General features: G+C 39.7%; 1 protein-coding gene across 2 annotated transcripts in view; it reads left to right on the forward strand.

Annotated features, from left to right (window-relative positions):
* Positions 1–16,921, forward strand: part of Ubxn4 (UBX domain protein 4) — a 35,794-nt gene that overhangs the window by 7,603 nt on the left and 11,270 nt on the right. The window contains exons 2-9 of one of the 2 annotated variants that reach the window (XM_029477786.1): positions 1,188–1,290; positions 5,214–5,242; positions 5,895–6,013; positions 8,585–8,756; positions 9,201–9,294; positions 10,578–10,635; positions 11,949–12,113; positions 15,377–15,501. In XM_029477786.1, coding sequence (XP_029333646.1) covers positions 1,188–1,290; positions 5,214–5,242; positions 5,895–6,013; positions 8,585–8,756; positions 9,201–9,294; positions 10,578–10,635; positions 11,949–12,113; positions 15,377–15,501 — 865 coding nt within the window. The remainder of the gene's footprint in view (positions 1–1,187; positions 1,291–5,213; positions 5,243–5,894; positions 6,014–8,584; positions 8,757–9,200; positions 9,295–10,577; positions 10,636–11,948; positions 12,114–15,376; positions 15,502–16,921) is intronic. The other variant, XM_021159713.2, reaches the window with a different exon arrangement.

Raw genomic sequence — 16,921 nt, forward strand, 5'->3', positions numbered from 1 at the left:
CATTGGAAATGTAAACTGCTTGTGGACGTTGTACATCGTGGTGCGCACTAGGCTCCGCACCACGATGTACAACGTCCACAAGCAGGAGGAAAATACCTAATTAAAAAAAAAATTAAAAAAACATAAAAAAAAAACCTTTTTTTTAAAGTGTTAAGTGGTGCTGGAGAGATGGTTTAGTAGTTAAGAGCACTTGCTCCTCTTATAAGGGGCCCCAAGTTCTGATCCCAAATTGGCTCCATGATAATCAATTGCTGTGTAAGAATAGACATTCTAGTGAGACTGTCAAGCTAAGAGAACTTGCTCCTCTTTTATCAGGACCCAGGTTCAGTTCCCAGCACCACAAGGCAGCTTACAACTGTCCTTAACCCCAGTTTTGGGTACCAGGCACATATATACACACATATATATGCAGACAAACACACATAAAATAAAAATAAGTAAATTTAAAAAAAAAATAGACTTGGAAGGGAAGACCCATTTAAGCTACTATAAATATCTGGGAGGCCTCTGCCAGCTTTGTTGAAGGTGGTAGCAGTGGAAGCTATAAGTAGTGATTATTTGTGTTTGTTTTGATATAGCCAACTGAAATATAAAGTTTTTTGGGTTTGTTTGTGAATTTGCTATGCTGGGGCTCAAACCAAGGACTTTGTGAATTCTAGACAAGCACTGTACCATGGGACTACATCCATGACTTCAGGAGATCAGTTTTCTGGTTTGATAGTTAAAGTACTTGCTAAGCTGGATATGTAGTAGTGCATGCCTTTAATTCCAGCACTTAGGAGGCATGATATCTGAGTTCAAGGCTAGCCTAGCCTACACAGCAAGGTCCAAGACTACATAGAGACCCTGACTCACTAATAAGGAAAGGAAGGAAAGAATGAAGAAAAAAATATTTGCTGTTCTTGCAGAGGACCAGTTTTTTTCCCATCACCCACATGACAGCTCACAACTGTCTGTAACCCCATTTCCAGGGGTTCCCAAGCATTTCCTGGCCTGGGGCACTGCACACATGTGATGCTGTTAAATACATGCAGGGCAAAACACTCATGCACAAAAAATATAAAATTTGAAAGAAAAAATATTTATGGGTTATATTTTATTTGTAGTCCTAGTTTTGCACAGGAAAGAATTCAGAATGAACAAATCTCGTGGCCTTGTGTTCTTAAGTCCTTGAAATGTTTTCACAGGGGATGATGAGCAATCTATACAAATGGCTGCAAGTTGGGAAGATGAAAAAGTGACAGAAGCATCATCAAACAACTTTGTTGCTATTAAAATTGATACTAAAAGGTATGCTTACGCTCTAATGCTTCATTATTTACTTCGTAATGATTTTTGTTGTTGTTGTTACCTATGACATCTTAGAGACTATTAAGAATGTTAGTTTTATGGATATAGATAACTAAGGTACTAAGGTGTCTTAGTCAGGGTTTCTATTCCTGCACAAACAGCATGACCAAAAAGGAGTTGGGGAGGAAAGGGTTTATTCAGCTTACACTTCCATACTGCTGTTGATCACCAAAAGATGCAGGACTGGAACTCAAGCAGGTCAGGAAGCAGGAGCTGATGCAGAGGCCATGGAAGGATGTGAGTTACTGGCTTGCCTCCCCTGGCTTGCTCAGCCTACTCTCTTATAGAACCCAAGACTATCAGCCCAGAGATGGTCCCACCCACAAGGGACCCTTCCCCCTTGATAACTAATTGAGAAAATGCCTTATAGCTAGATCTCGTGGAGACGCTTCCCCAACTGAAGCTCCTTTCTCCGTGATAACTCCAGCCTGTGTCAAGTTGACACATAAAACCAGCCAGTACAAGCCGGGCGTGGTGGCGCATGCCTTTTAATTCCAGCACTCAGGAGGCACAGGCAGGTGGATTTCTGAGTTCGAGGCCAGCCTGGTCTACAAAGTGAGTTCCAGGACAGCCAGGGCTATACAGAGAAATCCTGTCTCGAAAAAAACCAAAAAAAAAAAAAAAAAAAAAAAAAGCCAGTACATAAGGTATCCTGGAAACAAATTATTTTTGGATTTATTTATTATATGTAAGTACACTGTAGCTGTCTTCAGACACTCCAGAAGAGAGCATCAGATCTCATTACAGATGACTGTGAGACACCATGTGGTTGCTAGGATTTGAACTCAGGACCTTTGGAAGAACAGTCGGCGCTCTTAACCGCTGAGCCATCTCACCAGCCCTATTTTTGAATTTTTTGAGTGCATTGCCACACCCAGTTTGGGGAATTTAAATTATTTTTGCTATGATTGCTATTAAAACTTTATTATAAAGAACTTATAATTCAAAATTAATATTTTCAAGGGAACTTAATTTCTGATTGCTGTTTTCAGATTCTTCATTACACCTTGCTAAAAAAATTTTTTTTAAGTTTATCTTGTCTACCAAGCATCCATGTAGTGTGTAACAAGAATTATGATTTGGGGCTAACAAAATGGATCAGCAAACAAAATGTCAGCCAAGCCTGACAACCTGAGTTTAATCTCCATATCACACGTTGTGAAAGGAGAGAGCCAACTTATACAAGTTGTCTTCTGACCTGAATACCATGCCTACCCATATACATAGAAATATATAAAATACATAAATAAATGAAGCTGGGTAATGGAGGTGCATGCCTTTAGTTCTGGCACTTGGGAGGCAGAAACAGACAGATCTACATGAGTTCAAGGTCAGCCTAATCTACAAAGTGAGTTCCAGGACAGACAGGGCTACACAGGGAAATGCTATCTCAAAAAATAAAACAAACAAACAAACAAATAAACAAAAACAAAGGGATTAAAAATGTTCAGGCTGGAGAGGTGACCCAGTTGTTAAGCACCCTGGCTACTCTTTTCAACACCCATGTGGAGGCTCAAAACAACGTGTAACTCCAGTTCCAGGGACTCTGATGCCTTCTTCTGGCTTCTGTGGGCACTAGGCACACATGTAGAAACACATACATACACACAAATAACCCATATACATTAAATACATGAATGTTCAGAAATTTACTTGTAAGCCTATAAAATATTCATTTATTATGTTTTATCTGTGTATATGTGTGCGCTTGTGTGCACATGCATATACACACTTGAATCTTTATGTATGTACCAGATGCATGCAGTGTCTGTGGAGGCCATAAGGGGGTTCAGGTCCTCTCCAAGTAGAGTTACAAGTGGTTGTGAGCCACCTGATGTGAGTATTGGCATCTAACTAGAGTCTTCTGGAAGAGCAGCCTGCTCTCTTAACTGCTGAGCCACTCTCCTAACTTGCTGTTTTGGTGTTTTTAGAGGTACCTGGGAATTACTGAATCACTCCCTTTGTTCGGGATCTAATTAATATTACTATAAAAAGTCTCTCTTATCCCTGTGTGTGTATGTGTGCATACGCACTGCCTCACGCACAGGTGATTGAATTGATGAATAATGCATGCTAGGCATGTGCTTCACTCTTATCTCAGTCCTCTCTCCCATCCCTGACCAGAAAGCTCTTTACTGCAGTTAAGTAAGTGATTAAAAATAGTTTTCAGTCTTAAGAATTTTTATTATTACTGTGGGGGGGGAGGGACAGGCAGTATAGCACACAGGTGGACAACTTTTTACCTTTGTGTGATTGAACTCAGGTTGTCAGGCTTGCACAGCAGTTTTGTAACCCAGAACCATCCCAGTGGCCCTCCGACTGTTTTTTTGTTTTTTGTTTTTTTGTATTTAGAAATGATAGTATTTAACAGCTTTCTATACCTTTATATGGTTTTCTTGATGGATATTTAGAATGTTTTAATCCTTGTTAGTACATGTTAATCATGTGTACAGGTAATTCGTAGTCACTATCTTTTTAGAGACTAAGAATTTTTTAAGATTTATTTTATGTGTATTATATGAGTATTTGCATGTATATCTGTGCACCTTGTGCATGCAGTGCCCAAGGATGCTGTAAGAGGTTGTTGTATCTCCTGGAACAGGAGTTACAGATGGTTGTGAGCCACTGTGTGGATACTAGAAGTCAAACTGGGTCCTCTGGAAGAGCAGTCTGTGCTCTTGACCACTGAGCCATCTCTCTCTCCAGCCACCAAGACTTTCTTATTTAGTTATGTTAGTTCTTAAAGAAGCAACATGAGGTACCTCTGTTTTCCTTTCTTTTCCTTTCTTTTCTCTTGTTTTCTTTTCTTTCTCTGTGGGCTCTCACTATGTAGCTTTGGCTATCCACTGTGTAGACCAGACTGATACTGAACTCACAAAAATCTACCTCCTGGGATTCTAGCAAATCCAGCCACCACTTTTTGAGCTATAAGAACAAATCTTTTTGTTTTTAAGATTTATTTATGTATTTTATGTACACTGTAGCTGTACAGATGGTTGTGAGCCTTCATGTGGTTGTTGAGAATTGAATTTTTAGGACCTCTGCTCGCTCTGGTCAGCCCCACTGAGTTCCTGCTCTCTCTGGCCCAAAGATTTATGTATTATTATAGATAAGTACACTGTAGCTGTCTTTAGATGAGCCAGAAGATGGTGTCAGATCTTATTAGGGGTGATTGTGAGCCACCATGTGGTTGCTAGGATTTGAACTTAGGACCTTCGGAAGAGCAGTCAGTACTCTTAGCAACTGAGCCATCTCGCCAGCCCGAACAAATCATTTTTTAATCTGAAAATTATAAGACAATTAAAAAGAACAAAAATGTCTTGTGAAATAAAATTCTCATTTCTCTTCTGCTTATTGCCAGACAACTAGTAACTTTTAAAAAGTACTTATAGGGCTGGTGAGATGGCTCAGTGGGTAAGAGCACCGGACTGCTCTTCCGAAGGTCCAGAGTTCAAATCCCAGCAACCACATGGTGGCTCACAACCACCCGAAATGAGATCTGACGCCCTCTTCTGGTGTGTCTGAAGACAGCTACAGTGTACTTACATATAATAAATACATTAAATAAATAAATTAATTTTTAAAAAAAGAAAAAAAAAGTATTTATAGCCAGGCATGGTGGCACACCTTTAATCCCAGCCCTTGGGAGGCAGAGGCAGGTGGATTTCTGACTTTGAGGCCAGCCTGGTCTACAAAGTGAGTTCCAGGACAGCCAGGGCTACACAGAGAAACCCTGTCTCGAAAAACCAAGGGGGGAAAAAAAGTACTTATATTGGTATAGTAAATTTAATGAAAGCAACTCAGTATTTGGAAAATAGTTGAATTTGTGTAATGATTTTGCTCTTGATATCTTTTTTTTACAGTGAAGCCTGTCTGCAGTTTTCACAAATTTGTATCCTTTGATTGAAGAATTGGTTTCATGAATATATGCTTTTTTTTTTAATTAAAACATTTAGGAATTAAACTGGGTATTAATTTTGCACACCTTTGATACTAACAGTTGGGAGGCAGAAGCAGAGGGATCTCTGAGTTGGAGGTCAGCTTGGTCTATAGCACAAGTTCCAGGACAGCCATGGCTACACAGAAAAACCTTGTCTCAAAAAAAAAAAAAAAAGGAGAAAAAAAATTAGGAATTAGTTTTACTTAAGAAAACTTACCTTTTGTTTGTAGAAGCAATGTTGTAGATTGTCTTTGAGGTAATACATTGTAGCTAATGGCAAAGTACATTTTTTTTAAATGTGAATATCTGAAGAACAGTATGGAGTAGTTTGATTGAAGTGTTAAAATAGGTGACAAAAGGCAGATGAATATAAAGTTAAGCTATGATGTAGGAGAATGAAATATATTCTTCACTGTGATACCCTGTACCTACCATAAATCATTTTACATACGACATGCACTAGAGGCATGATGGTCATTGAGGTGAGAAACTTGCTAGCTAGTAATATGAAATCCACTAAAATGATATGCTTTGCTTTGTTAACTGTATTTTATAAAACTTCTTGTTTCAAGCGTGAATTATTAAACTTAATTGACCTGTACAGATCCTGTAGTATGTGTTCCATCCAGTTTCTTTATAGGAGACAGTGGAATCCCTTTGGAAGTAATAGCAGGGAGTGTTTCTGCAGATGAACTTGTTACAAGAATTCATAAAGTCCAACAGGTAAGAAGGAACCAGAACTTATTTTAAGATTTTATTTGGGGGCTGGAGAGATGGCTCAGCAGTTAAGACTGCTCTTCCGAAGGTACTGAGTTCAAATATCAGCAACCACATGGTGGCTCACAACCATCTATAATGAGATCTGACTCCCTCTTCTGGAGTGTCAGAAGACAACTACAGTGTACTTACATATAACAAATCTTTAAAAAAAAAAAAAAAAGGTTTTATTTTTAATCCTGAATAGCCCCTATTGAAGATTTTTTTTTAATTCCTACTTTAATTATAATTTATTTAGTTTTGGATTTTTGAGACAGGGTTCCTCCCAGATGCCTCTCCATGACTAGACTGGTTAACTCTTTGTGAACCAGAGAGGAAAGAAAGGAAAGAATTAAAATCCTTTACACAGGCAAATATGCACAGACACATATACATCCATACACACACATTGTGGCCGGGCCCGACCATCTGTTTCATCTACTCCACAAGTGTCCGTGCATAACCACACATAGACAAACAGACATATACATTTGGTGGGTAGATGGATGGGGGAAAGCTGCCCAAGCCAACAAATCATCTTTATTTCTTTTTTAGGGTTTTTTTTTGGGGGGAGGGGTAGTTGGGGTTTTTTTTTGGTTTTTTCGAGACAGGGTTTCTCTGTGTAGCTCTGGCTGTCCTGGAACTCACTCTGTAGACCAGGCTGGCCTCGAACTCAGAAATCCGCCTGCCTCTGCCTCCCAAGTGTTGGGATTAAAGGCGTGTCATGTTTTTATACATGACCTTGCCTGTGTATACATCTGAATGCTTTTCCTTGAACACAAATTTATCGCAAGCCTATTTCTCTTTTTAATGTAATTGTAAAAGCTCATTGTATTCCTTACTATATAGCCTTTACTTACTATATGAGGAGTGGACACATTCTGTTCTTGATTCTAAATTTATTACATCTTTCTAGCAAAATAACTAAAATTATCTCTTAAAACTTTCTTCCTAAGATTATTTTAATCAAATCAGAAATTCTATAAAATCATTAATTCATCTAAACTGCATTAATTCATGAAAGTTCACCTTTATGTTGATCTGCAGGAAATCTGCTCAATATTTGGTATAATGCTCAGAGATTATATTAATTTAAAAATGACAGGAAAACATATCAGCTACAAGAAGCAATCTTGAGATGATGTCTCTTTGGGACCTTGCCTCATTGAGCTCACCCATCACAGACCATGCAGAAATGGTAGGCTACATTCTGGAGGCCACCTGCTAGCCTTAGCCATTGCTAATGGCTCCTGACAAGAAAGCAACCATTGGTGTGGGTACAAGACCCACCTTTGTGTTTTCAAGGCTTTTGAGTATTAATCATCCTTTAGAGTGGCGCCTACGTGAGTGTCAAGTGCACTCCTGAACCCTAGTTCTCAGACGCTTTAGTGAAGGAAGGAAGGGTGACTCTAGAACTGATTCACCCACTGGCTTTAAGTTTAGAGCTGTGGAGCTCCAGGTTAATTCTCAGTGGATGAACTCTGATTTTGGCCACTGAGGGCAGAGATATCTCTTAACGCATTTCCTAGCTCAAGCCTGTTTCCTACCACCTGCCCTCTTCAGTCCATAAGGTTCTTCCCTCCTGCTCTCCACAGCTGTCTGTTTGGACCCTCACTCGGGCTGTGGCAGGCCACATTGATGTTTCTTAACCTCTGTAGGTCCTCTGATCTCAGGCCCCAGGGTAGCTCCATTTTTTTTTTTTTTAATGGTTTTTGAGACGGTTTCTCTGTATAGCTCTGGCTGTCCTGGAACTCACTTTGTAGACCAGGCTGGCCTCAAACTCAGAAATCCGCCTGCCTCTGCCTCCCGAGTGCTGGGATTAAAGGTGTGTGCCACCACGCCCGGCTGCTCCATTTTTAACAATGGATACTCTCTGAAGATAACACAGAACTACCCTCTGAATACCACAGTTTGACAAAGTAGGATTACCCCAACTAGTGGCCCATTTATCAGGTACCTGTTAGAATTTGAGACCCTTGAGGGAAGTGAGCTTGTCCAGAGAGTGGCACTGCTTGTCTTTCATCTGCCTTGCCTTTCAGAAGTGTCTTGAGCCCCCTTCCCTAGCCAGAACAGTCACTCTACTTTAAAACTTTTTATGGATTAGAGACCTAGCTCATTCCCCTGTACTTAAAATAAAGGAAAATTATGCTCTTCCCAGCTTGTAGTTAAATCCTATAATGTAATTTTTCTTTTTTGTTTTTTTTTTGAGGGTCTCTATAGGCCTGGCTGTCCTAGAACTTGCTGTATAGACCAGGGTGGTCTTGAACCTACAGAGATCCACTTGCCTCTGCCTGGGATTAAAGGCTTGTGCCACTACATATAGCCCATAATATAGATTTTATTATGTCTAGAACTCTAAATTTTCAATTTGTCCTACAGAAGATATAGTACATCTACTCTTGAAGATGTGTGTGTGTGTGTGTGTGTGTGTGAGAGAGAGAGAGAGAGAGAGAGAGAGAGAGAGAGAGAATTTAGAAATCATCTACCATAAAATAGCTATGCAGTCTCACATTAAGTTTTGATTTGTTTTCTCCCGAGATGCACTCGTCAAAAGGTGAAACATCAGTGACAAATGACAACCAGTCAGAAAGTTCAGTATCTACCCCATCTGCCTCATTCGAACCTGATGTATGTGAAAGTCCCGAGTCCAAAAATACAGAGCTTTGTGAGACACCAGCTACCTCTGACACAAAGTCAGATACTGCAACAGGTATAGTACAAGTATTCCTTCAGTTCATACTTAAAGGCATGGATTAGTCTTACTGTAGCATCCCAGACAGATAGCATCAAGCCTGTTCAAATGGCCTGATAAACCCAACCTAGGTCTAAGGCTTAGCTAGTAGAATGTTTGTCCGTCCATCAGGCACAGTGATGCATTTCTGCCATCTTAATACTCAAGAGGCAAGGTAACTAGATGACTTACACCTCTTACAAGTTGCATTAAATGCAGTTTCCTTTGTGTTGGGGGGGGGGGGTGTTTGTTTGATTTAGTTTGGTTTTTGTTGTTGTTGTTGTTGTTATTGTTGTTGTTGTTTGCAAGATTCTCTGTGTACTCCTGACTGTTCTGAAATTCACTCTGTAGACTAGGCTGGCCTCCATCTCAGAGATATACCTGCCTCTAATGCAGTATTCTTATTTCATTTTAATAATTAAGGAGGAGAATGCACAGGTCATGACAGCCACTCTCAGGAGCCTCATGGATGTTCAAACCAGAGACCAGCCGAGGACCTCACCGTCAGAGTAGAAAGGTTTGCCCTTACCTTTTGTAGACAGCGTTTTGTTTAATAAATTACAGTTTCTAGTCATTTTGTTAGCTTGAGTGAAACCTAAACATAACTCAAATGAAGATTCAGAATTGCAGGTTTAAAATTCTGATTGCCTCAATAACCAACTATTCCATGGAAAAACTAGGCTATAGCTTTTCTGTATCTCTGAAGTTGTCAGTCAGCTGTAGATCTGAGCATTTTGTTCTAAGAATCCCTTCTGGTACATACATGTGTGTATCCATCTGTCATTTTTGCTTTTTTTTTTTTATACCAAAAGAATAATATGAAGAAAACCTTCGCTCATACTATACATATGTACTGAGCTAGGGGTTCTGCATAACTATCTACTGAACGTCATTTTTTTTGACTAATCAGTTAAACGTCTCTGATCCATTTTAGTTTCCAGTTTAGGGCTTATAAAATGCAGTAGTTACGAAACTCATCTGTTATGCTGCAATTAAAAAGTATTAGTTAATGGCTAGTAATACTTGTAATCCTAACCTAAAACCACTTAATATTATATGGAAGTTTAAAAAAAACTTCTTAGAAGAGGCTAGGGTCTAGGTCAGTGCTAGAATGTTTAGAAGACATGGGGTCCTGGGTTACAACTTCAGCTCTGCAAAAACAGTAATAATGACAGTAAAGAATAAAATAAAATTCCTTTGAAAAGGTATCTTTTGGCCACTTGCAACTGGAAATACAGGTAGTTGTGAGCCAGCTGGTGGTGGTGCACACCTTTAATCCCAGCATTTGAGAGGCAGAGGCAGGTAGATCTCTGAGGGCAGCCAGGGATGCACAGAGAAACCCTGTCTTAAAAACAACCCCTTCAAAAAGAAGTAAGGTACAAGGAATAGAAGTTTGGTCCAATTAAGGAATAAATAAGCTTTTAACTGCTGAGCCAGCTCTCCAGCTTAAATTTGTTTATTTTTCAATCAGATAAATCATCAAAGAGTGAGAAATCTCTATATAAATATAAGGCAGTTATGGTTAAAAACAGACTTACAATGGATTCATTTATGGATTTATGTAAGGAACAAAAATGGACAGATAAACCTGCTGTGCTTTCAGAGGATTAGGTCCCTTTGTGTTAGCTAAATAAAACTTGTTTGAGACAGTCTGACTGTGCATCCCCTAGCTAGCTTTTGTTTCCTAAATGCTAATTTTAAAGGTGTTCACCAACACTCCTGCATGCCCCCCCATAGTTGAATTCTTAATTGTGCTTTGAATAATAGAGTCTATCTTGGTTTTTTGTTTTTTGTTTTAAGCAGACTAACAAAAAAACTTGAAGAAAGGAGAGAAGAGAAGAGGAAGGAAGAAGCGCAGGTAGAACTCACTTAGCATTGTTTCACTCTCTGCTACATGAGGCTATATTTGATTTCTTGTCCAATTTAGCAGACCTAGGTCGATATCCTTAGAGCTCAGTGCTGTATTGTGGTAAAGGAAATTATCACTTTTGTGTGTCCCATTATTCTGTTTACATTTTAGGATTTTGGCTATTGTTTGTGTGTGTTTGAGACAATGTCTTTCTGTGCAGTCCATGCTGGCCTGGAAATCTTAGGGCTGCAATGAGGTACCATGCCCAGCTGTTTCTTTTCTTTTTCTTCTTTCTTCCCTTTTTATTTTTAAAGATTTATTTATTTCATGTCTGTGAGTACACTCTAGCTGTCTTCAGACACAACAGAAGAGGGCATCATATGCCATTACAGGTGGTTGTGAGCCACCATGTGGTTGCTGGGGATTGAACTTAGGACTTTTGGAGAGCAGTCAGTGCTCTTAACTGATGAGCCATCTTTCCAACCCTACCTATTTTCTTTCTTAATAAATTACTAGGGATAATTGAATAATCTTTTTCCTCTGTGCGGTGAGTCTTTCATGCTAAATATCTAAAGGAAGTTGATCTAAAATTGCTAGATTTGAGAAAAGTCAAATTTGCATACATAGTCCTGAATTTTTAATGCAACTTTGAATTCTAGCGTACTTGTCATCCTTCACACAGTAATTGTGCCATCTCTTTGGGGTCTCACAGATTTTTTTTTTAAGCCAAATACTTGATTGCTATTTGTCCTTAGGGATAACACACTGCCCCTGGCAAGACCTATAATTCTGCTTGGTTACAGATTACATTGTACTCTTACCAGAGCCGCTGACAAGAGTTTATAAGTTAATAGATATGTGACCAGTAATCATGCTGTCAGTAAAATGTTTTTTTTAATTACTTTATTTGTATGGGTGTATTGCCTGCATGCAAATCTGCATTACTTGCATGCCTGGTACCTGTGGAGGCCAGAAGAGGACATTAGGTCTTCTAGAAGTGAAGCTACAAACAGTTGTGAGCTGTCATGTAGGTGCTGGGAATCACACCTAAGTTTCCTAAGTCCCCAGCACTAGTAAGAGCAGTCAGTGTGCTTAATGTAGGTGCCATGTAGGTGCTGGGAATTGAACTCAGGTCCTCTGGAAGAACAGTCAGTACTGTTAACCACTGAGGCATCTCTTCATCCCCCAAGTTTTGTTCTTTTAACTGCATTCTATAATCAGACTTTATTATATCAAAGTATTATCTGAGACAGAAGATTAGATTATGGTTTTGGTTTATAAAACTTTCCTTTGATTCATAAAAGGGCTTTTTTTTTATTCAGAGAGAGATTAAGAAGGAAATTGAAAGGAGAAAAACTGGAAAGGAAATGTTGGATTATAAAAGAAAACAAGAAGAAGAATTAACAAAAAGAATGTTAGAAGAAAGAAGCAGAGAGAAGGCAGAAGATAGAGCGGCTCGAGAGCGCATCAAGCAGCAGATTGCCCTGGTGAGTGTTCCTGTGCCCTCCACTCGCTCCTGCCTCTGCTGAGCTTGAGATTCTCTTAGCTGAGCCTGCTGAATGCTGGGATTGGGGAAGGGAACCACTGATGTGGACGTTTACTTTAAATGCTTGACTGCATAACATTTGTGATAGTGTTTCTTCATACAGAATGGTTTTTCATTCATTACCAAATGGTGCACATAATAGCACATTATAATAACAAAAAGTATCAATCTGAACTTCCTTTTTTAAAAGAAATTATATTGAATTTAAATAGTTAAGAAAAATTAATAGATAATCATTTTAATTTTTTTTCTTTTTTCCTCTCACATGGCTAGCACTGAAAAAAAAATGGTTTTTAAAGTACTTTCTTGCCAGGCAGTGGTGGCACTCAGGAGGCAGAGGCAGATAGATTTTTAAGAGCCAGCCTGGGATATAGAGTGAGTTCCAAGACAGCCAGGACAACACAGAGTAAACAAACAAACAAACAAACAAACAAACATTTTTCCTAATCCCAGCACTCAGGAGGCAGAGGCAGGCAGATTTCTGAGTTTGAGGCCAGCCTGGTCTTCAAGGTGAGTTCCTGGACAGCCAGAGCTATACAGAGAAACCCTGTCTCGAAAAACTAAAATAAATAAATAAATAAAATAAAATAAAAACATTTTTCCTACTATGTATTTACTTATTTCACATGTTTTAGTATTTTGCTTGCGTTATATAGGTTGTGTGTGCCTGTTCCCCCTCAGAGGCCAGAAAAGTACACTGGATCCTCTGGGACTGGAATTTATGGATGGTTATAAGTCACTGTGTCAGTGCTAAGAATTGAACCCAGATCCTACACAAGAGTGACAGGTGCTCTAAGTCACTGAGCCCTCTCTCTACCACTGCCCCCCTCAAACTTTGGAGGTCAGAGGTTAACTTTGTGGAGTCAGCTCTCTCCTCAGACTTTGTATAGATTCTGAGCTTACACTAAGGTCACCAGGCTCACCCTTGAATCCATCTCACTAGCACAAGCTGGGCTGTTTTGTTTGGGGTTTTATTTCTTTGTGTGTGTGTGTGTGTGCTATATAGATGTGTGTGTGTTTAATTATATGNGGGGGGGGAGGGGGGCGGGGCAAGAGGTACCAGAGACAAGAGGTATCAAATCCTCTGGAACTGAAGTTACAGGTGGTTGTGAGTGTCTTGATATGTGTGTTAAGAACCGAACTCAGGTGGGGCGTGGTGGCGCACACCTTTAGTCCCAGCACTTGGGAGGCAGAGGCAGGCAGATTTCTGAGTTCAAGGCCAGCCTGGTCTACAAAGTGAGTACCAGGACAGCCAGGGCTACACAGAGAAACCCTGTCTTGAAAAAAGAACTGAACTCAGGTCCTTTGGAAGAATAGACCTTGCTCTTACCCACTGAGCCATTTCTTATTTTCTTCTCGTTACTTATTTATTTATTTATTGTGAGACAGAGTGTAACAGTATAGCCCTGGCTGCCATGGACCTGTAGACCATGCTGGCTTCAAAATCAGAGAGTATTAGGGTTAAAGGCATGTGAATTTTCTAAGATTGGGGTGGGAGCTATCATACTCCTTTAATCCCAGCCCAGTGGGCAGTTCTTTGTGAGTTGGAGGCCAGGCTGGTCTTACACAGTGAGTTCCAGGATAACCACCACTACACAGAGAAACCCTGTCTCCAAAAACAAAACAAAACAAAACAAAAGAATTTTCTAAGAAAGTGCAGCATTAAAAGATTCTGTAGTTGGGTATGGTTGTGCATGCTTAATCCAAGCACTTAGGAGGCATTTTGATGGAGCTCTGTGAGTTCAAAGCCAGCCTGGTCTACAAAGGGAATCATTGGCTAATCAGACCACACAGTGAAAATGTCCCCCAATATTTTTTCCTGGAAACAAACTAAAACTGTGTTACTTTGCAGTCTCCATAAAAGCATTATTTTTGAAATAGAGATTTTCAAAAGATAGAGGCACAACTCAAGGCTTAGGATGCTTTTACAGCCAGTTACTTTTTTTATTAAGATTTATTTATTTATTTATTTATTTATTTAATGTATATGGGTACACTGTAGCTGAACAGATGGTTGTGAGCCTTCATGTGATTGTTGGGAATTGAATTTTTAGGACCTCTACTTGCTCCGGTCAACTCTGCTCACTCAAGCCCCAAAATTTATTTATTATTATATATAAGTACACTGTAGCTCTCTTCAGACACGCCAGAAGAGGCCGTCAGATCTCATTACAGGTGGTTGTGAGCTACCATGTAGTTGCTGGGATTTGAGCTCAGGACCTTTGGAAGAGTAGCAGTCAGTGCTTTTACCTGCTGAGCCTTCCCGCCAGCCCTACAATTTTTTAAATTACGTTTTATGTATATAAATTTTTGGCCTGGGTATGTGTATACACCACCTGCATGCAGTGTTTGCAGAAGCCAGAAGAGGGTGTTGGGTCTCCTGGGACTAGACCTACATAGTTTGTTAGTTGCATGTGGATACTGGGAACCCACATCTTCTAGAAGAACAGCCAGTACTCTGAACCACTGAGCCATTTCTCTATCTAAGTTTCTTTTTAAATTAAGCTATTGTGGGGGCTAGAGAGATGACTCAGCGGTTAAGAGCACTGGCTGCTCTTCCAGAGGTCCTGAGTTCAATTTCCAGCAACCACAAGGTGCCTCACATCTATCTGTAATGGGATCCGATCCCCTCTTCTGGTGTGTCTGAGGACAGCAACAGTGTACTCATACATAAATAAGTTTTTTTTTAAATAAATTAAGCTATTGTATACATAAAAAAGTATTCCTGCCTGAATATTGTTTAACAAACACTCATTAAACATCAGCTTTATGCCAGACTTTGTACCCCAGCTATGGAGCCAGTTCATTTTTTTGTTTGTTTTCTTTTGTTTTGTTTAATAGTAACTCGGATTCTTCACAGTTGCTTAAATGAAGAAAACAGAGAAAAAATCTCAGATCCAAGCCCCAAGCCGGGCAGTGGTGGCGCACGCCTTTAGTCCCAGCACTCGGGAGGCAGAGGCAGACGGTTTTCTGAGTTCAAGGCTAGCCTGGTCTACAGAGTGAGTTCCAGGACAGCCAGGGCTACACAGAGAAACCCTGTCTTGAAAAACAAACAAACAAAAAAACCCCTCAGATCCTAAAAGTATAATGTCTGTGTGTGAACTTAAAGAATTTTGTGTACTTGTATTTACCATTCCTTATGTTTAGACATGTGTAGATTCTGACTGTGAGAAGTAATGTGTCTTATGGTATTTTACTTCAAAGGATCGTGCAGAAAGAGCTGCTCGTTTTGCAAAGACAAAGGAAGCAGAGGCTGCCAAAGCTGCTGCCTTGCTGACCAAGCAGGCAGGAACGGAAGTCAAGAGAGAGTCTACAACGCGAGACAGAAGGTACTTCTTGCTTTATAAACTTCACCCTGAAATGGCTATGCATCTGGAACTACTTAGTTTTTATTTCTATTTTTTATTTTGAGGTAGAATCTCCCTATGTTGCCCTAGCTAACCTGAAACTCACTCTGTAGACTAGGCTGGCCTTCAACTAACAGAGATCCACCTGCTTCTGCCTCCAAACAGCTGGGTCTATAGACTTGCACCACCAAGCCCAGATCCTGGCTTATCTTTAGGAATCTTTTAATATTAGAAATTGCTAACGTTCATGAACAAGTATTATGTCTGGGTGTGGTGGGTGTATACCTTAATACCAACTCTTGGGAGGCAGGCAGATCTCTGTGAGGCTAACTTGACCTACATAGTGAGTTTCAGGGCTACATGATGAGACCCTGTCTGAAAAAATTACCTTTTTAAAATGTTGATTTCTCAGAAAGGCTAAAGAAATGGCTCAGAGGTTGGGAACACTTGCTGCTCTTGCAGGGGACATGAGTTCAGTTCCTTTCACCTACATCAGGTAGCTTAAAATCACCCTTAACTTTTTGTTCCAGAGGATCATACACCTACTTCTGGCTTCCAAGGTCACCTATACCTACCTATAGGCATGCAGTCACACAGACACACACATATACATAAATAAAAGTAAAATATAAATCTTTTAAAAAAGTAAAATTTCTTAGAAAATGCAACAAATATTTGCAACAAAAACTTAATAAAAATATGTCTGACACAGTACAAAATAGAAAAGATATTGAAAGAATTAAAACCTATATGGAAAAATGCTCTGATTATTCCTCAGAAGTCATATGCTCGTACTAGGTCTGGAAAATGGATTATCAATTATGAATGTTCACTATGCAATCATAAGGACTGGGATTTAGATCCCAGCACCGATATAACAAGCCAGGAGTCTACCAAATGTCTGTAACCCAGCTCCAAGAACAAGAGACTGCATTGCTAATGCTGGCTGACTTGTAGCCTAGCTGAGACAATGGAGATGCCAGGTTCAAAGGAATAGGTGGAGAGTGACAGAAGGAAATCCCTTGCCTTTTCCTGGCCTCTGCATAGATGCATGCACAAACATGTTTGCATATCCTCTCCACAGACACAAAAGGTTGTTTTGTTTTGTTTTGTTTCTGGTTTTAAATGTACGAGGGAACTTCCATGAAGTCCAGAAAGATGATGTTGGTTAAATGTCTTGATGCCACAGTTAAGGCAACTCACAGCCCTGGGAGCAAACTCAGTCCTCTGCAAGAGCAGTGGGTGCTCTTAACTGCTGAGCCATCTCTCCAATCCTGAGTTTTACAGAATTTTTAATCCTGAACTTCATAGGGATTGGAGAAAATACTAGAAAATATAAATTTGAGGTTATAAAAATCATTTGTGCCGGGCAGTGGTGGCACACACCTTTAATCCCAGCACT

This window comes from Mus caroli, chromosome 1, assembly GCF_900094665.2.
Source record: "Mus caroli chromosome 1, CAROLI_EIJ_v1.1, whole genome shotgun sequence".
Lineage (NCBI taxonomy): Eukaryota > Metazoa > Chordata > Mammalia > Rodentia > Muridae > Mus > Mus caroli.